At 46.1% G+C, this 20,502-nt stretch overlaps 1 protein-coding gene and 1 pseudogene across 2 annotated transcripts in view; both read left to right on the forward strand.

The window, feature by feature from the left end:
• The first annotated feature begins 4,811 nt into the window (after window positions 1-4,811).
• Window positions 4,812-20,502, forward strand: part of PSMF1 (proteasome inhibitor subunit 1) — a 30,548-nt gene continuing 14,857 nt past the window's right edge. The window contains 3 exon segments of the mRNA XM_081289395.1: window positions 4,812-5,084; window positions 11,255-11,407; window positions 12,495-12,577. Coding sequence (XP_081145521.1) covers window positions 4,956-5,084; window positions 11,255-11,407; window positions 12,495-12,577 — 365 coding nt within the window. The 5' untranslated portion in view covers window positions 4,812-4,955.
• On the forward strand, window positions 16,142-16,588 carry LOC308646470 (SOSS complex subunit B2-like; annotated as a pseudogene). Its single transcript has one exon. The product of its transcript is annotated as an SOSS complex subunit B2-like (transcript).

Below are 20,502 nucleotides of genomic sequence, written 5' to 3' on the forward strand. Positions count from 1 at the left end.
CAAACAGAGATGGATCTGGAGGGAATCATGCTTAATGAAATAATCCGGTCACAAAAAGGATAAATACTGGATGGTTTCACTTGAAAGAGATACCTAGAGAGGTCAAATTCACAGAGATAGAGAGCAGAATGTGGAGCCGGGCACGGTGGCGCACACCTACAATCCCAGTGGCTCCAGAGGCTGGGGTAGGGGGGACGCAAGTTCAAAGCCAGCCTCAGCAATTTACTGAGGATCTAAGCAACTTAGCAAGATCTCATCTCTAAATATCACAAAAGAGCTGGGGATGTGGCTCAGTGGTTAAGTGCCCCTGAGTTCAATTCCCAGTATCAATTCAATATCCCCTCCCCAAATTAATAATAATCGTATTACTTTAGAATTACAGTTTTAAAAAGTTGTTTTCTCTGGGCGCCAAGGATGCTGAGTATCTCTGGGGGTCAAGTTAGCGACCCGGAGGAGGTGAGGTGGTGGAGCTGATGCTTGGCCAAAGGAGAAGAACTCGCTGGTGAGTGAGGTCCTGGGCCTGCCCTTAGCTCAACCTCATGGTTTCCAGGGACACAGAGGAGCTTGGAATACCCACATTTCTGTCACTTAGCAACCAGGAACTGGTGGCTGCAGCCTCTTGAAAGTTCTCTCCCCCGGGGGCCCTGGTCTCTACTATGGGCTCTGTTCTGCCCAGGTGGTGGGGGCCCAGTGGGGGAGGCACTTGCCACCTGCTTCTCCTCTCAGCCGCTCCCAGAGCTCGCAGGGCAGATTGGGATTCTTGCTGATGTAGGTGAGTCCACAGAAAGTGCTAGATGAACCGGGGCACTTCTAGTCCCAGGACATCCTCCCATTTGCCCCCATTCTTGAAAGACCCTGGAACTCAGGGTGGACAGAACACCACCGGCTGGTGCAGGAGTCACAGCTCAGCCCGGGGCTAATGCCTCTTGCCCTCTGGCTGCGGGACACAGACTTTTGGAGGCTTGTCCCACCCTTAGTTGGAGGTTGGGAGGACCACAGCTGAGGCTGCTTCGATGCCCTTCTCCCCCTCTGAAGTCACTTGTAAGCACCCAAGCCTACTTTCTCTAAATTCTACAACTCGCCTGAGGACTTTCCGTGACCCCAGAAAGCAGATCTCACCTGTGACAGATCAGGTAGGAGTGAAAAGGAAATCCCAGTTCCCATGTCCTCAATTGGGACAACTCTGAGACCTGTCCCACAGAAGCATGAGACCCAGCTGCCCGCGGAGATGACTGACAGGTCCTGCACCCCCTTCCCTCCCACCTCCCTTCCCACTCCTCTCCTGCTATTCCCTGGGACCAGCTCCACTCAGACAGGACGATGCTGAGGAACAGGGGACCCAAGCTCTGTGAGATGCAGGCCACAAGCAACTGCAGGCAAAACTGTGTGGAGCCAAGGGGGTAAAGCCTAACAAAGCCGCCCCAAAGCTGGTCTGCTTTACGTTATCACGAACCAGCAATTCCAACAACTTCCCAGATAAAATTCTCCTCGCTCCTGGGACTGAGGGCTCTCACCCTTCTCACTTTGGCACCCCACTGACACCCAGATAGAGAGAGAGTGATTAATGGTGTGCAAGACGAGAGGGTCCCACTGGTTGAAGTTCTAGGCCGTGGGCCATGTCTTCCTCCCAGAAGCCCTCCCTCACCCCCTGAGTTCGATCCCTCCTGTGTGTTTGCACAGACCTCCTAGCGCTCCTCTGGCATGGCAGTTTTCACACCGGGTTACCTTTGTTATAACTTTTTTTTTTTTTTTTTTTTTTTAACCCACTAGAGCTCTGTAGGGACAGAATTACGGCTTTTCATCTAGACCTGCCTTGCAGCAGGAACTGAGATCAGGGCTGCCACTGGGGGACACATTTTAGTGGTGCACAGCCTGGGGGACCCCACCATGGCCTCCCAGCCTGTGAAGGTTATTGGAGGAATGAATGGCTCTGTGGGGATTCTTCATAACTGGGGAGAGACATGAGTAGTGGAGGGGATCAAGCAAGCAAGGTCAGGACAGACGGAAGGTGGAGGGCTTCTCAGTGGAAAGAGCTTTATGTCATGGGAAGTACATCTCACAGAGGAGCGCCATGGCCGTCAGCCTAGCATCCCCAGAGTGTGGTCAGCACACCTGGAAAGAACATGAGAGAGAACACAAAGAAGAAGAAACCCAGAAAGAACTCAAGGGATCAGCAGTGCTTTATTAAACCACAGAGGGGCACATTTTCAAAAGGGAAAATGGCGGGGAGCTACAAGTGCCTGAGTTTTATAGGGTTTAGCAGGACCAGGTCATGGGAGGAGTCGGTTGGTTACTTTGGGCAGGCTTTTGGGGGAGCAGGGGGATTGGGGCAGATAAGGGAGATTACGACAGGTCAGATTCCTGAGCTCCCTATTTCCCTGAAGTTTTTGTAAGTCTCTATTTCCTTCAGCCGAACTGCTCCTCAGGCTGCTCATCTGGAAGCTTTACAGATGGGGTTCAAGAATCGGGGCACAGAGTTTGGAGAGGCAAAGGGCCCGTGGACAGGGTCAGTGGCAGTGATGGGGTGAGACTGGCCCACTTGAGACCAAGAATTCTCTCATTCTGTATCCATTCCTTCTTTCATTCACTAAGTATGGGCCAAGCCCAGAGGGCATTCAGGTTCAGCTGTGTACAAGACAGACGTGGTCCCTGCTCTCTCTCACAGTCTAGTGGGAAGAAAGTTACTAGTAAATAAGCAAATAAATAAATACTTACTATCGTGTTAGGTTACACTGGATGCCTTTCAGAAAAGCATGGAAATGGGGAAAAAAAACAGGAGAAGGTTGTTTTGGATGGGTGGCCAGGGAAGCTCTCTGCTGAGATGGTAGAAAGTGAGGTAAGGAACTACCATACTTAAAATAAAGGAGCAAACCATGAAGATATTTGGGAAAAGAGTGCTGTAGGCAGAGCAAGAAGTACAATTGGCCCTCTGTATCTGTGGAGTCCTTATCTGCAGATTCAACCAACAGGGGATAGAAAATATCCAGGAAAAAAATTATGTCCATACAGAATAAGTTCAAACTTGTTTTCCATGTCACCATTCCCTAAGCAATACAGTAGAACAACTATTTGCATAGTGTTTAGAGGTTAAAATATATGGCAGTGTCACAGGAGAAGAGATGTCCCTGGAGACAGGTCTGAGGAGTTCCCAGAAGAGAGAGGGAACTCAACTCTGGGCCCAAAGGGTTCCTGGCATAGTGATGGAAAAGAATTTCAACACTAGGCAGACAAAGGCATAGACAGAGGTTTATATAAGAAGGAAGATACACATTTAAGGGAGAATGCAAGCTGTCTGCTGAGTGAGAAGCAGCCCTGACTTGGCCTGTGGTCCAATATTTATAGAAGGGCTGTATCAGGGGCTGGTCTGGAGGTGGATCCAGGGTGAAGCCAGTTTTCCTGTGCTTTTGTATTGCCAGGGCATGGGCCAAGGTTTGCAACAGTGTTTTCTGCATCTCAGTGGCTTGATTCTGCATTGCAATGGCTTGAGGATATTTCCCTTAAGATTCGTATTTTTCCTTATCCTAAATCCCTATCTCAGTTCTGGGTAGAGCATGGAGCAAAATGGATGTGAAACAGGCACTGAAACAGCACCAAGACTATGGCCTTCCTATAACTTCCATCCAGCTTCACCCCGTGTTCTGATTTCTACCTCAGGGACAAAGGAGTGGCTTGGAGGTGTTCCCCCAGGGGGCCCTCAAGATCTTTTATATGAAATAGGCCCTGATGGGGTTCTTATTAATATTTCTACAGGTTAGCCTCCAGGTGTGGTTCCACTGATATTCTGATTCAGAATGACAGTTGGATGGCAGTGGGGGTTAGACCATACATAGGTTCCCTGGGGAGGACTCTTCCTTTTGAGCTTTGTGGGAACTCTGCCAGGTTTTGAGTGGAAGGACACCATCTGACTTGTGTTCTAACAGATTCTGTCTGGTTTCAGGGTGCAAATCAGACTGTAGGCAGACAGGGATATTGTTCAAAGGCTGACGCCAGGCATCCAAGTGAGAAAGAACAGTGGGTGGCATGAACCATGATGCTGACTGGATGGGGAAAAATAAATTTGAGTAAAAACAATAATGGGACTTCAAGAAACTTGTTGAAGATATAATAGGTGGTAAAAATCATGGAGGAGATAGGTTTTTAAAAAAAGATTAAATTAGGTAATGGGTCAGAGTTTCAGTTCTAAAGTCCACAGCTCCCATCTTCTTAGGAAAGTAGCTTCAACTCTGATCAGTTTTGTCACTTGCAAAATGGGGATGATAACAGAACATAAGATTTGTTGAAAGAACAAAGTAAGCTTTTGGCACAGGACACAGCACCCTACAAACACCATAATAAAAGCTATCCTAGGAACCAGACTGGTAGATTCCAGTACCATCTCTGCCCTTCACTGGCTGGCTGTGTCATCGGGGTCAAATTGTCCCTTGGTACCTCGATTTTCCTTAGTAGTATTACCACTTCGGGGTGGGGGTCAACCCATGTAGACAAGAAAAGGATTTAGAATAAGGTGACTCGTGGCAAGCACTGCACACGAGCTAATAAATATATTTTCCCCACATTTCCTAAGTTGTTTCCCGGCTTAGCACCACCCACTTTGCGGATGGGAAGTCTAGTTTGCAGCGAGGTGTCCTCTCCCAGGACTCAGCACCCAGCGTCCTGCAGGCTGCGGGGAGAACCCGATCCCGGCTCTGAGAGGCCACGCCCCGTGCGCGGACTACCTCTGGGAACCCTTCAGTGCCCGGCTCGCGTTTTCAGCCCGGCACTCTTAGAGAAGCTGCGCTGCCGTTTGGAACTACTTCCGGCGGCTGCTATGACGCCCCCGGACAGCTCCCTTTGGGGCGCCGGGAGAGACCCGGCGGAAGCAGCGGGAGGGCGGGGCGGAGTAATAGCCACGCGTGGGCGGAGCCATCCCTGAAGTGTTACCTTCTTCCTTCGGCCCGCAGGAGCCGAGCGTACTGATGGCGGGCTTGGAGGTGCTCTACGAGTCGGCGGCGCCGTCCATCACCTGCACGCAGGACGCGCTGGTCTGCTTCCTGCACTGGGAGGTGGTGACGCACGGCTACTACGGTCTGGGCACCGGTGACCAGGTACGCCGCGGAGCCGTCCGCTGGGGAGGGGGGAGCTGTCTTCTGCCGAAACCCGGAGGCCAAAGACCTCGTCCGGAGCGCCTGGCCTCTGCCCGTCACCCCAGGTCCGGGCCCGGGGGATCCTGACGCCGCTGGGGCTCGGGACCCCTCCCCACGCAGCTGGCACAGCCTGGTTTGTAAACCGGGGAACAGAAAGTCTTCAGCTCAGCCTGGCGGTCGCTCGGGCCAGGATTCTGTGGATCTGACCCCGAGACAGGGTGTAGCTCCCCAGAGTCCTCACCCCACCTGCTCCCCCTAAACTCTGGCCACACAGTCACGGAGCAGGGATGGGGAGGCCGGACTCAAAACTGCGCCCATTCCCACCTCGAGCCTCCACGGGACATCTGGAAACGATCATGAGGTTTTGGGTGGGCTCACACACTCTTACCTTTTGCTGAAGGGCTCTGGGCCCAGTCGCCCCCGTCATCATCAGCTCACACACACGTACCCATACATCCTGGATGTGAGGGTCAGGTTAGGATTCCTAGCTATAGTTTTCCCCACAGGGTCAGCCCCTCCTGTTCTCCCATCCCTAGGTTCTGCTTCTTAACAGGTGGAGGCCTGTTGATGTTCCCACAGAGCCCCCAGGACACCTGGACTCAGCCCATCTCACGAATGTCTCTCTTCCCTGTCCCTTCCCTGTGACCCCCATCACATCAGCCTTCCTATGAAAACTGGACCTGGCCCCTTTGTTTCCCATCTGCTCCTTCCAGCCACACTCCCACATACACACAGACACTCAGGACTCCAGGCCTGACCCTCTCTGTCCCAGTCCTCTCATTCCCAGAACCAAGACCAGCTCTGAGGAGCAAGCCACCCCACCCCTTGTGTCTCCCAGTGAGATTTTAACTTTCATTTTTTACTACTTTATTTCTCAAGCCCCGAACCCATTTTTATCTTTCTCAGGTATATAGCTTTCTGGACCCTCCCTCCCTGCTCCCGCAAATGCTTTACACATTCCAAACATTTAGCCAGATATCCCCCTAAATCATTGCTACTGCTTCTATTCCTCTCTCCCATAGAACTAGGACCAAGACCACCACACCCCTTTAGCACTACCCCATCAGCAGAATCAGAGCACAGGAACTATCATTGACCTCTGTCTCCCCTCCTCCCCAGTCTCAGCTATTTCACTGGGACCCCAGGTGTGTGCTCAGCAGCCCACTGCTACCTCCAAGGGCACACATCCTTCATAGCTTACATGAGCTTCAGGAGGAAACAAGCAGCAACAACAACACACCCTCCCACACACACCCCTAGAGAAGAAAAGGCTGGGAAAGCAGAGTCAGCAACAACAACCCCCCCACCACACACACAGACACACACACAGGGGAACATTTCTTCCTCCCAGCAGTTCAGACCTTGGGACCTGGGAGAGATGCTGCCTTCCCCCACTCCCCGGTGTCAGGGCCCCCTTTCACTGCACATTTCCTCCAGCAGGAACCCTATGGCTCCTGACTTGCTCTGCTCTGGCTTTCTAGTCTTTAACAGCTCTTTCACTTGGCCCAGTCACTTCATATCAACTTCTCCTGGGAAGTTCTTCAGAGAGCTGATGTGTGGGACGGGGCAGGGTGTGGAGTAAGACGTGGATTTACTCTGGAGCTTACCCATTGGCCGCACTCTTCAGATGGAGCAGGTCCGCTCCATCCTGTCCTCAAGCCCCTCCCCACCTTACTGCCTGCGGGCTCGTTCTCTGCCCGACTATCATAACCCCTTCCTCTCCCCCCAGGACCAGGAGCTTGTCACAGAGGGCTTACCTGGCCCCCTGCTCACCATTTCACAGGCATGAACCCTGCAGAACTGCTCCCCCACTTGTCCCCCCACACGTCCTGTCAGCGCCTGTGTCTGTCACTTTGCCAGGGTATGGATGTCAGTTCTTATGGGTTGGTGTCTTCCCTGGCATCACCCTCTTGCAAAATACTCTAGGCCCCCAAAATTTTCAAATGAAATGTGAAAACAAATCTCATTTCAATAGTGGTTAAAAAAAAAAAAAAAGATCCGTGACAGATTCCCAAAGTCTACCTCCTCAGTTAATGGTGACGGCTCAAGCTCCTGCGGACCAGAAAAAAAGTCAGCTCCACACATCTCTTGGGAGGCCAAAGAGCTGGAGAATGGGAGTTTTGGAAGGCACTGTCCCCCTGTCCACCTCAGCGCTCAACCTTACATGCCCTCAAAGGAATGAGTGTCGGGACTTCCAACAGAGTCTGCTGTATTTGTGCTTCTTTTTGCTTTTTCTCCTGAAGTGGCTGCAGGCTCAGGTTGTACTTGGCCTCTGCTTACATTGGTTGAGGGTGCTCATATTCAGAGCAGAAGGCGTCTGGAGCAGTGTCTTTCCTGTGTGTTTATTGAGGTTTAATATTCAGACTGGAGCCAGCAGAGTTGGCTGAGTCCATAGTGTTTGCCAAGTTCAGAGGATGTTTGTGTTGCTGCTCTAGTCACCTCCTGCCCCCCATCTTCCTGGGGGTGATAAGAGGGAAACAGTGTCCCCAGAGTGTCTGTTTGACTAACACATCAACAGTTGAGTAGAGAGCAAGGCTGTCTGCTCTCTTTGGTTTAGCCTCCTCTGGTGCAGTAGGATTGGTCTGTAAAACTTGACTGGAAGAGTAACACTTCTGTTGGCCTCAACTGAAGTCCAGCATTTGAATTTGGATTTCTTTCTTGAAGTCAGCACCACTCCTCATAAGAGCTTTATAGCTATGTCAGGCAGGTTAAGTGGCAGGGGATGGAGATGGCCGTAGAGTTAAATTAGAGAATTGGTTTTGTGTTGTGTTGTGGGATTTAAGGATTATAAGAAAGAGAAAATGCCCAGAACGATCTGTTTCGTTTCTCTGGCTGAAGCCCAGAGGCACTGGGGTGAACACTCAGCTATTAAAGAATGCTTCCTCCCCGGGTTTTGAGGATTTTTCTCAAGAAAAATTTTCATGGGGCCAGTTTGGTGGACCTGGCTGGGAAAAATCTCCAGCCATAGCCTGGCAGCTGAGAATTCTGAATCCCAAATCCAGCTTTATATCTCATGTGCTGTGACCTTGCGTGAGTGTCGGCTCCCCCAGGTCTTAAAGTTTTCATCCAATGGTGTCAAACTACATGACTGTGCACTTTGGCTACATTCCAACTGTAGCTTTCTGGGACACTTGATATTTGAGCTGAGGGCCCCCGAGTGCAATTGAATGCCATGTTTGGCTTGATAACACCAGAGCCTGTCTCATGGTGCCACCTCTGTTTTCTGGGGAACATAGATCCCATTTCAGCAAGAGGCGTCGTTCTTCCAGGACTTTACTCTGGAAGCAAAGGTGGTGAGCAGGCCAGGTTTCCCACATTCCAGTTCTGGTAGATGAATGCTGTATACGAGGGCATAATAGAAATAAAAGACCCCTCCACAGAGCAAAGATAAGGCATGTCATCAAATCCCTGGCTTCTGAAGTATAACTTCACCCACAACAGTAAACATGTAACAGGAAGTGTACCCTGTTCAGAGTGGGAAAATGGTTTCTCCTTCTCCCTTAGTGGACTGATTGGTTAGTTTCACTTTTGTTTTTTGTTCCTCTGTTTCGTTTCTGGAGTGTGAATTGATTTGTCATCCAGCCAGTTTTTAAACCACTGCCAATTGCGACATCCTGAATTTGACTTGTGACCACTCCTCCTAATGAATTCCTGAGCACCAGGGAGACCAAAGAAGAGAACCTAAGCAGTCCTCGATTGTAGCCTCCCATTGTCCTTAGTGTGTGTCGAGTTTTGCGTTTCTGGCCTTTGCTGGTGTTCTTCTCTGGTCCCATTCCTTCCCATCATACTTTTATTAATATAGATCTTCCCAGTCTGCCTGCTCCATGCTGAGCAATATAAATATGCATCCATGAAATGATGTACATTGGTACTGGGGCTGTGGCTCAGCGGTGGAGCGCTCACCTAGCACATGTGAAGCACTGGGTTTGATCCTCAGCATCACGTAGAAATAAACATTAAGGGTATTATGTCCACCTGCAACTAAAATAAATTTTTAAAAAAGACATATCATTTTCTGTGTGCTTTTTAAGTTGTTTACACTAATGGTGCTGGTCTGTAAATCTCATTTTTTCTGGATTTTAAATCATATTTTTTACTTTGATTAGTAATACTACAATTAGATCCACCTTGCTCATTCTGATTGCTAGAGAGTAACCCACTGTAAGTGTATTTTGCCTTTTACCTCCTCCTTGGCTGCCCTAGCCAAGGCTGTTATGAAGATCCCTTGTCCTATCTCTGCACAGGGTTCTTCCAGAAGTAGGGAATTTGGGTTGTGGGATATTGACTCACCTAATTTTACTAAATACTACCAGATTGCTCCCTAAAGGGGCTGTTTAAATTTTTAAAACTCCCTAAAGGAGTTTAAATGCTCACCAGCAGTGCCTGGAGGTCTCCCATACAAGTCTGGTAAAAAAATAAAAATAAAAAAATAACAAATGGGTAACACCGGTCTGACAGGTGTGTATAACCTGCTATCTCATTATTTCATCCTGACTTTTCGTTTTTCTGCAGCCTAGCAAATGTCTTTTCCTAGCCGTGATGTCTTGACTTTATATTGCTTGTTGTTGAGCAGAAGCTGTAAATTATCAGCAGTTTCAGTGGCGGTATTTTTATCTTGTATGGATCTTGTTTAAGAAATCTCCCCCTTGCCCCCAGAAATCACTGTTCATTTTTACTGTAGAAATGAGTTGAACTATTTCTCAAACTTTAGTGTGTGAATATAAAGTTCTAGGTTATCTAAAAAGGAAAAGAAAGGAGAAACATCATAACTCACAGTAGATGCATTTTACACCAGTGAGGTGGGTAAGATGAAAAAGTCAGATGAAAGCAGTGTTGCTGACCAGGTGGAACAGCAGGGGCTCTCCCTCGGGGCTAGTGGCAGTGGACATCAGCACCTCTTTGGTAAACAATTTGATTTTATCTCATCAATAGAAGGTTCTACCTCCAGGTATAGAAATTAACTCAAATGTGTGCCAGGTGTGTCCAGGATGTTCATAGCATTATTCATAATAGCAAAGTAAGTGAACTGGAAACTTGTCTGTCTCCACCAGCAAGTGAGCAAGTCTTGAAGCCCCTTCGCACAGTGGAGCGCCGCATAGTGGTGAATGTGAATCAGCTATAGCAAAAACACTGAAGCACTGGCAGGGATTAATCTCTTCATGTGAAAATGGCAACTGGTGGAAGTGATGCTGTTCGTGTTAAATTTAGAAACATTGGAAACTGTATTTTTATGGTTGCATGTACAGTAAAACAACTTATAGGAAAAGTGAGAAAAAAGTTTTTTAAAAATACAGAGTAGTATTACTCTCGAAGGGAAAGAAGGAAGAATTTGGGGATTTGCTACCCAAGGCTTTTGTGATGATTGCAATGTTCTTTTTCCTAAGCAATTTGTAGCCACATACACCTCCCTTCCTCCCTCCCTCTCTCTCTCCCTCTCTCTCTCTCTACCCCCATATATGTATGTATGTATGTGTGTGTATATATATATATATATATATATATATATATATGTGTGTGTATTTAAATATATGTTATGTATATGTTTTAGTTGTAGATTGACACAATACTTTTATTTATTTTTATGCAGTATTGAGAATCAAACCCAGTGCTTCACATGTGCTAGGCAATCAAGTGTTCTATCACTGAGCCACAACCCCAGCCCTCCACTTTGTATTTTTTAAAATCTTGTATGTATATTACATTTTAGGTATATGTGAAAATCGTCTGTAACTTTTGTTAAACAGTTGGTGTTTTTAGTCAACATTTTGGTGACCCTGTGGCACATAGATCAAGGTCCAAACCCTGAAAATCAGTGCTTTAGAATTCCAGTGTCCCTTAAATTAATTAGCTTTATTCTTGGCAGTGATGGAGAGGGAGATGATTATTAAACTGAGGTTGCAGGTTCTTGACAGGTGTCAGTGCTGTGTCATAAAGACAGCCAGGGGGGAGAGAACATTCCAGATACCTGGGCCCCAGACCTCTAACTGGTGCATGACCTTGGACAGGTCACTCTCTTGACCTCCGTAGCCTTGTCTGTGAAGTGAGAGGTGCTGATAGATCATCTGTAAGATTCTTTGTAGGTCCCTGTTCTGAGGTCATGATCTTTCTCCTCAATCCCGTTGTCTTCTCAGCCAGGTCCCAGTGATAAGAAGTCAGAGCTGCTGCCAGCTGGGTGGAACAACAGTAAAGACCTGTATGTCCTCCGGTATGAGTCCAAGGACGGCTCCAGAAAGCTCCTTGTGAAAGCCATCACCATGGAGACCAGCATGATCATCAATGTGCTGGTGAGTCTCAGACCTGTGGGGTCTTCGGATGGCGGTGGGTATTCCGGTGGCGGTTCCAAAACCCATTTAACAGTGACTGCAGAGCTGTAAGTGTCCCTGAAGCCTTTGCCCAGTGTCCCTCCTTCAAGAGCTTTATCCTGAGGTGAGAACCCTAAACATAGAAATGCTTTGTGCACAAAGATGGTCGCTGCCTGGATTATAAAGGAGGGACTTCTCTCCACAGGTTAAAGAAATCAAAGTAAGCCATTCAGGGACAATGCAGGAAGAAAGGCTCTTGTAGCCCCAGTGGGCTGCTTTTAGCTTCGTAAGCAAGCAGTGTTCTTGCTGCCTTGGAACCTGTACACTTGATGTTTCTTGTGCTGTAATCCCCACCCTCTCCCATCTGCCACCTCACGTACATACGCAGCCTCCGCCTTCTCTTCAGTCTGCCTGACTCCCCCTCTTTTGTCACTTACTCAGAAATACATTCCTACTACCCACCCCACCTGCCAGAAAAATCTAAATCCTGCTTCTCTACTTCATCATTTTATTTTTGTGCCAGCTTGTGATTGTGTCCTTACTGGTGCTTTGCTTTAATGTCAGTGATCTGCTACTGAAGCACCATGAGGGCAATAGCTTGCTTTTTGTTAAGTTTTGTCTTGTGGTCCGTCTGTTGTAAGGTATCCTGCAGAATGTGATTTGCTGCCCTTTGCTTTTCTCACTCTGTTTTGGAGGCCTTCAACTGGGAGCACACAATTAGGTGTACCTCATTTGCTTTAATTTCTACATAGTATTCCATTATCCTTTCCCTTTTGACAAATATTTAGATCTTGTATCAGACAAGGTTCTTAGTTGCAAACCAGAAAATTACATACCTGCATCCTATCTGCAAAAGAACCTGGGAAATAGATTGTCTGGCCTTGGAAAGGCAGTATTTCTATATCAAGGAAGTCCCTAAGCATTAGAAGACTGTGTCATGTATTACAAAGAGTCCTCATCGGTGTCTCTTTGAACATCCGTATTTTTTAGGTTGTATGCTGTTCTTCCCACCCATGCACTCATTAGCCCAGAAATACCCCGTCTCTCATTTTCTATTTCACTTTTCTAGGAATATGGCTCGCAGCAGGTGGCAGACTTGACCCTGAACTTGGATGATTATATCAGTGCAGAAGACCTGCATGACTTCCACAGGTACTTCTAAATGATGTCTTTTTTCCAAACTGAGAACCAATGGCAAGAAATAAAGAATGAGGTTTTGGTGTCCAGAGACTCAAGGGAGATTAACAAAATTGTTCACTCCTTGGCACAAATACTTCTCAACTCTCTTTTCTGGTTTTTTGTTTGCTTTTGGTTTCTGTTAAAGGCAGGATTCACGTAGGAAATGCCCCATGAAATAAAATGATGCAGTCAGGAGTCCACAGTGCTCAGTGGCTCCAGAGTAAAGGTGGGGCCAGGCCATTGGCTCAGTTGGGAGTAGGCTTCCTGCAGGACCTGTGCCTGATCAGAGTTCCCGTGAACCCCCACTCCACAGACGCTGTGCCTCCCCCCTCTTCTTTTGGCACCAGAACAATGCCTCCATTATAGTCAGTGAACCTATGTGATAGATCATGATCCCACATCATGGCGTCCACATGAGGGCTCACTCTTGGTGTTACACATTCTGAGGGTTTGGGCAGGTGTGTAATGCCTTGTCGCCACCACTGCAGTATCATGTGGTGTAGTTTCCCTTCCATAAAAACCCTTTGTTCTGCGTGTTCCTTCCCCTCCCTCAGTCCCTGGCAACCATTGGTCTTTTTACTGTCTCCATAGTTTTGCCTTTTCAGAAGGTCATGCAACTGGAATATGATTCCATGCAAACTGTCTTCCAAAGTGGCTGCACCATTGCATCCCCCCAGGATTGAAGGTGGGAGCTCATGTCATTCTGCACCCTTGCCAGTGTCTGATTTGTCAGTGTTTTAGATTTAGGCCATTCTAATGGTGGTACCTCATTGTTTAATTTTCAGTTTCGTAGATACATGTTGGGAAGTATCTTTGCTTATGCTTATTTGCTGTTCATATTTCTTCTTTAATGTAGTATCTGTGCAGATCCTTTGCTCACTTTTTAAATGGGTCGTTTTAGAAGTTCATTGTATATTTTGGTTAGCAGTCTTTTATATGACAAGTGTTTTGTAAATATTTTCTCCCAGACTGTGGCTTGTTTTCTCATTCTAAATCCTAAACTTTTTTATTTTGGAATGTGCAGCACCACAGAAGAAATGGTTTGCAACAACCCTCAGTGAACACCCAATTGCCCATCACTTAGATTCACCAATTTTTAATGTCTTGCCACTTTTGCTTAATTTTCTTAAATTTTTTTTGTTGTTCTTGAACCATCTGAGAATGATTTGCAGATGTCATGAACTTTTATCCCTGCACACTGCAGCGTGCATCTCCTTGTTCTTACAGGGCATCCTCTGACCTGACCTTAATACCGTCTTCACACTTGGAAGTGCAGCACTGACACAATGCTGTCATTTAATACTCAGCCCAAGATCAGATTCCCGCAGTCATCCCAACAGTGTCCTGTGTAGCTGCTCCTTTAGTTTTCCCATATCCGTCCATCCCCAAATCACACCTTGCATTTTCATGTCTCTTTACTTCCCTTTATTCCAGCAGTTTCCTAGACTTTCATTTTGATGCTTTTCAAGACGTACACACACACACACACACACACACACACACACACACACACACACAAAATGTATGTATATAACTTGTTTGTTTTTTCCGTTGCTGGGGATTGAATCACAGAGTCTCGCACATGCCAGGCAAGTGCACTAAGACTGAGACATACCTACCCCCAGCCCTCACGTTGACAGTTGTGAAGATTCAAGATTGGTTGTGCAAAATGTGCAGATCGTTTCCATATGATTGGCTTCATCCAGTTGTTTCTGCATCGTTAGATTCAGGTTCAACATTGCTGAAAACAACAGTTCATAGGTGAGCTGCGTCCTCCTCAGTGCTTTACATCCGGGACCCGGTCTATCTTATCATTGGTGTTCTTAAATTTGATCATGTGGTGAAGACAGTGTCCACCAGATTTCTGTGTCATAGGGCATCTGTATTTAATAAATAATCTGGGATCCTGTTAGCAGCCTATGGATGTTCTATTTCCTGATGGTCTTTTGCCCAGTGATTCAACATCTATATATGATTTTTGCCTGCATCCGTTATTACAGAGATGATTGTAAAATAGTCATTTTCTATGTCTATCATTTTTTTCAACATTTTTAGTTACCATTTTTTTCCTGCCCCATTATTTTTAGTTTATTAAATGTCAGTATGGACTGGTGGATTTGGATTCTTTTTTATCAGTCTTTGAATGTTTAAGTTGTCCCAGAGTGGAAGTCCCTGCAAGCTGCCTTCTTTATCCTTTTGACAACATTCTTGAGCATTTTCTACTTTGTGGCAGAATATGATGTTCTGAGTGTACCTTGTGCTTGCCTTGCCTATGGCTGGGAATCAGCCATTCCCCTGAGAGCCATAATTTCTCTTAGTGGAGAATAGTATTTAAAAACCAAAGTCTGGGCCCCAGGCATGCTCATTAATATGAAGGTGTCGCCGCTTCTGGGCCCTTTGAGTGAATAGAGCCCAGGAATCATTTTTTCATTAGATTTTGAGTTCAAACTGATACCTCTGTTTTAAATCTAACATCACAGGATTCTTCTTATTCCAAACTTACATTTCCCTTTTCCTGTAGCAAGAACTCTGATTCCCAACAGCATCAATTTATTTACTCATTCACTTGATCCAAAAATTTGCAGTTTCTGAACTGCCCACCACTGTCTACCAAGAATAATCCTACTAAATACAGATCCGGATGTGACTTCTTCCCAGTTCTTTTTGTTCTTTGACTGTTTCCCATAAAGAATATATGCAGTCAAAAGTATTATGTTCAAAACTTAGATTGATATTTGCTTTTTTTTTAATCAGTGTACTGGAGTTATCTGTTTACTTTATTCCATTTTAGGAACAACTTTTTCCCCATCCTTTTTGACCTCAGGATTCTGGAAGAAGCTTTGCATCACTATAAATTCACTGTCATCAAAGATTAACTGAACTAGGAATTGCCCACGACCCCTATTGTGTTGATTTGTTTAGTCAGCAGTAACCACCTTGGACTCACTCCTCAGACTTCCATACCACCCACCCGCATTATTCAGGCCACCTGCTCTTTGTCTCTCCCCTCTTCCATGCAGACTCTGAGCAGGTCCTTTATGTACGTCCCTCCTGCTTACCCACCCTTAGCAGCTTTCCCACACGGCAGTAGGACCAGTCTTTTTAAAAGTTGATTAGATCATGATTATAACTCTTACTTAAAAGCGTCCAGGGACACCACCTCACCCCATTAGGACGACTACTGTGAAGCAAGAAGGGAGAGAGGGAACATGGAGAAACTTGAACCCCCCTGTGTGGGAAGGGGATGTGAAAAGCAGAATGACAGTTCTTCAGAAACTAAACTCACCATAAAACCCAACAATTCTCTTTGGGCCACCCCAGCCCCAGTTGTCCCTCCACCCTTGCCCCGGACCTGGAAAGGTAGGAAGCCTTGTCCCCACTCACTGCTCTATATGGGTGGGGTCAACATCCCACCTCTTTTTATAAAAGATATTAACCCCAAACTGAAAAACTTAAATGTCATCTTTATTTTCCTGAAGATAACCCAAGACGGCCTTAAAGTGAGATTGCACAAAGCAGCAGATAAAACGGGCAGCGTCACTGTTCCGCGTGGGCTGAGATGGGGGGTCTCCTTCAGCCAGGGGATAGTGTCTGTGGACCCGGGATACACATCCATGTGGAAAGGATGTCTGATGCTTTGTACTGGGAGGGGCAGCGAACTTCAGAAAATTGGAGAATTTGTATGGTTTATTCAGAAGTGCCAAATTTCAGTGAGCCCAGCCCAGATTATCAAGGACTGGAACAGAGGGGCTCACAGTGAACCGAAGACTGATTCCATGAATAGTAATAGGTACAGGTACATTTGGATTAGTGGGAAATGGCCTTCAAACTGGCCCTGAATCAAGGGGACACCAACTTTCATATGCTGGTAGAAGCAATGTCCAGGCACTTATCAATCCACAGCTATCAGGAGCTGCTAATAATCAAACAGTTGTGACCACAATAAGTAATGTCAGGGATCCTCCAAGAGCCTTTAAAAGATGACCTATGCCAAATAGTCACATGTAGTTTTTAAACACTTAGTCCACTTTTACTTATTGTGAACTGTGAAAAATATGTCCTTTATTGGTTTCCTTTTACGTTTTGGTTTGTTAAGAAGAGTGAGTTTTTATAGCAAAACTGTTAAGCTTCTCAAGTCTCCTATTGAATGGGAACATTGAAAAGTAGGGGCATATATTTTAGAGCAAAAAAGTTATTGGATATCCTCTAAACATTGCACCCATTTCAAGGATGAGTTATTTAAAACACCAGCTTTATAGCTAGCCTCTATGAGTCTATCTTCTGTATGAATTTTGTAATATTTCATGTAAGGCTTAATGGGAGATGTTCTTTGTCTTAAATTTAGATATTGCCAACTAAAGCAATAACCACCAAAAAAAAAAAAAAAAAAAAAAAGACCCCAGAAACTTGGTCATTGCCAACAACAGTTTTGAGTGTTTGTGACTTCAAGAATGACTGAATTTATTGAGTGACTGCCATTAAGATTTCCCAAGAAATGAATCATCCTAAGGCCTTGTTTCATTACCAAAAAAGATTATCAGAATTATGGAACAGAATGCAATCTGTAATGTAACGTTAAGTTTTAGAAAAAAGCTGATTTATTTTCAGATAGTGCTCTTAAGATTTGTTATTAATGTGGATTATATTGAAAGAAAATTTAAAACTGGGGCATTGAATATTTAGTTTTGAATCTACCATGTTAAATATTTAGAAGTATAATTAGAGTTATAATGCCAGGGAGAGTTGGCGTTAAATCTCCGTTTGTTTTTCTAAATACGCTCGTTCCTGGGGTTTGTGTGTGGGAGGATGTTTTGTCTTGTTCTGTTTTCCTGTTTGATTACCATTGATCTATTTTTTTAAAAAAACATTTATTTTTTAGTTGTAGTTGGACATAATACCTTTATTTTATTTATTTATTTTTATGTGGTGCTGACAGTCAAACCCAGGGCCTCGCATGTGCTAGGCAAGGGCTCTGCGGCTGAGCCACAACCTCAGCCCTGATCTAATTATTTTTAAAAATAATTTTGGTGAACATAGAGAAGGTGATTCAAATTGAAATCGTATAGTAATATGCAATCTTAAGTTGTAGATCCTAGGTACTCAGCTTGAAGTGAAAATCCTAGGTGGTACTTCTATTTGAAGTTGTGTGTGTTCTCAAAAGTTTCTGAACACGATTCGCATAGCCTTATCAAATATCAAAAGTTAAATGACAGAGAAGTGATTACAGCTTTATTCAGAAATGTTAAGGTGGAATTTATTTATGTGTCATAAGTGGTACCCACTTCTACTTTTTACTGTAGGGTGGTTAACTGGTAAATTTTTCTTTTAGAATTCACCTCTTCTTAAATATTACCTCTTGAATAAAACTTACATAAATGTTAACAGATTTTTGGAGTTTTGGAAAATTAAAATACTGTCAAATGTGGATTACTATCAAAAAAGGGTGTGAAGTTTCAGTTTGGGAAAATGAAGATGTTCTAGAGAGGGGCAGTGGTGATGGTTGGACAACAGTGCAAGTGTCCTTCCTGTCGCTGAACTGTCCACTTAAATGTGGTTAAGATGGTAAATTTTATGTGTATTTTACCACAGTAAGAAAAAAATATTTTTAGTTCTTAAAAATAAAACCCATCAGTGAATATCCATAGCTCCAGAATAAAGAACAAAATCCTTGATGGGTCCTTGAAGCCTGAGGTCCACCCCCAGCCTTCTCTTACTCTCCTTCCTATACCGTCCGTCTGAGCCACCTGCTGCTTCCCTTCTGCCCTCTTCAGACCCCTTTGCCTAGAGCGTTCTTCCCAACCTCAGCGGGCCAACTCCTATGTATTCATTGGTCCCTCTAATTCAAATGTCAGTTCCTCAGAGAAGCCTCCCCTGGCCACCATGATGGGGGTTTTAAAGTCTTGTAGGATTTCCTGAGGATTTTCTGATTAACTTCTTGGAGTTTTTCTTCCCCACTTTCAGAGGCTGCCTGGAGGGCAAGTCCCTGTCTGTTGTCATACTAAGTAGACAAGGAAGGAAGGAAGGGCCAGGCCCTGGCCTTGCAGAGAGCTGCTCTCCTGGGTGATGCACATGCTTGACCCCTGGTCCCCTTGATTCTAAGAGAAGGCCATTTGGAATGTGGTCTCTTTCTTGACTTCATTCTAGAATTCCACTGGGAGAGAGATTGACAAAACCAATGGGAGAACCCAGGAGCTGTCCAGGCCGCTCACGCTCCTTAGAGCCTCGAATATACCCTGCTAGCCCAGGGAGAGTTGTGTTTCTATTTTTTTTTTTTTTTAAGATAGAGTGAAAGAGGAGAGAGAGAGAGAGAGAATTTTTAATATTTATTTTTTAGTTCTCGGCGGACACAACATCTTTGTTGGTATGTGGTGGATCGAACCCGGGTCGCACGCATGCCAGGCGAGCGTGCTACCGCTTGAGCCACACCCCAGCCCCAGAGTTGTGTTTCTAAATACGCTCGTTCCTGGGATTTTTGTGTGGGGGAGGATGTTTTGTCTTGTTCTGTTTTCCTGTTTGATTACCGTGGAGTGAGAGCCGCAGTAGCGCTGCCAGAGCGGTGTGCTGAGAACAGGAGGAGCAGCCATGGAGTGCCAGTCTGGGCCAGCTCTAGGAATATGCAAATGAAAAACCCTCCATCTCCAGGAATCGTCTCCATGGAGACGCCTCACCACGGCCCAGCCCTTCCCCTCAGCTTCAGCCCAGCTGCTCCGCCTCCTTCCAACATCTGGCCCTCCCTTAGTCACTGCAGCCGGCTCCCCTCCTCTTGGTAGGACCCTGTTGTGCCCCTCCATGGGTACGCTGTGACTTGCGAAGGAGTGTCGGCCTACTTGGGTCCTTTCTGCCACGCCTTTTCTCCGTCAGACGGGACCATGGGTGGTCTTTTGCCACCACCAAAACCCAATCCAGGACTTGGCCGCCTTCTGTCAGGCCAAGTTCTACTGATACACACCTACCTGGAGGGACACAGCCTCTACCGAGTCACACAGCTCCTCTGATGGAAAGAGGAGAGCAGTGAGCTTTATCCCCACCACGATGGGGCGGGGAAGCCGCAGAGCGGCCCAGGTTCCCCGTGTGGAGCACGAGCCCGGTTTTTCGGGGGTGGGGGGCGGGGGGCATAGCCACGGGCTCCCAGACCTGCGCAGCCATCGCAGCCTGTGCGCTTCTTGCTGGTGGCGCTCTCCTCGGTGAGGCTCTTCAGGCTTGGCTTTGGTAAGAGCGGAGCTGCTGTGGCCGGAGGACCCAGGCCGGCCTCCGCCCAGCTCCTCGCCTGCCCTGGCCGGCCTCCTGTGCTGGAGAAGCCTGAAACTCCCGCCTAACCTCGTATCCCCAAGTCACTTTACAGCTGTACGATAATAATAATGATTTTTAATTAAACTTTTTGTTTTGAGATCATTGTGGACTTAATGTGCAGTTATAAGAAACGCTTGATGCTCTTTGAGGAAGTTTTGAGGAAGTTTTCCTCTGTTCTTAGTAGACCCTTTGTAGCCATTTTACGTTTTACTCAGTGATGTGCTCCGTGTTCCAGAACTATCCTGCAGTATCACACGCAGGTTGTTAACTAGACGCAGTGAAGCCAAACACTTTCATCACCATAAGGATCTCTGCTGATGCTCTTTTGTAGCTATACCCACCCCCAACCTTAGCTTTCTAACCCCCTGGGAATTTGTTCTCATTTCTAGAATTTTTGTCATTTCAAACATTTTGACGTTTATAAATGGAATTACATAACGTGTAATCTTTTGAGATTGGCTTTTCTCAACATAATATCCTTGTGGTCCATCTGAGTCGTATGTACATTAATATTTGTTCATTCTGTTTGCTGAGCAGTATTTCATGGTGTGTATGTGCCATAACTTAACCATCTGTTGGTTAAAGGACACCTGGACGGTTTTTTGGGC

The sequence above is a fragment of the Spermophilus citellus genome, assembly GCF_964194105.1.
Source record: "Spermophilus citellus genome assembly, chromosome: 4".
Classification (NCBI taxonomy): domain Eukaryota; kingdom Metazoa; phylum Chordata; class Mammalia; order Rodentia; family Sciuridae; genus Spermophilus; species Spermophilus citellus.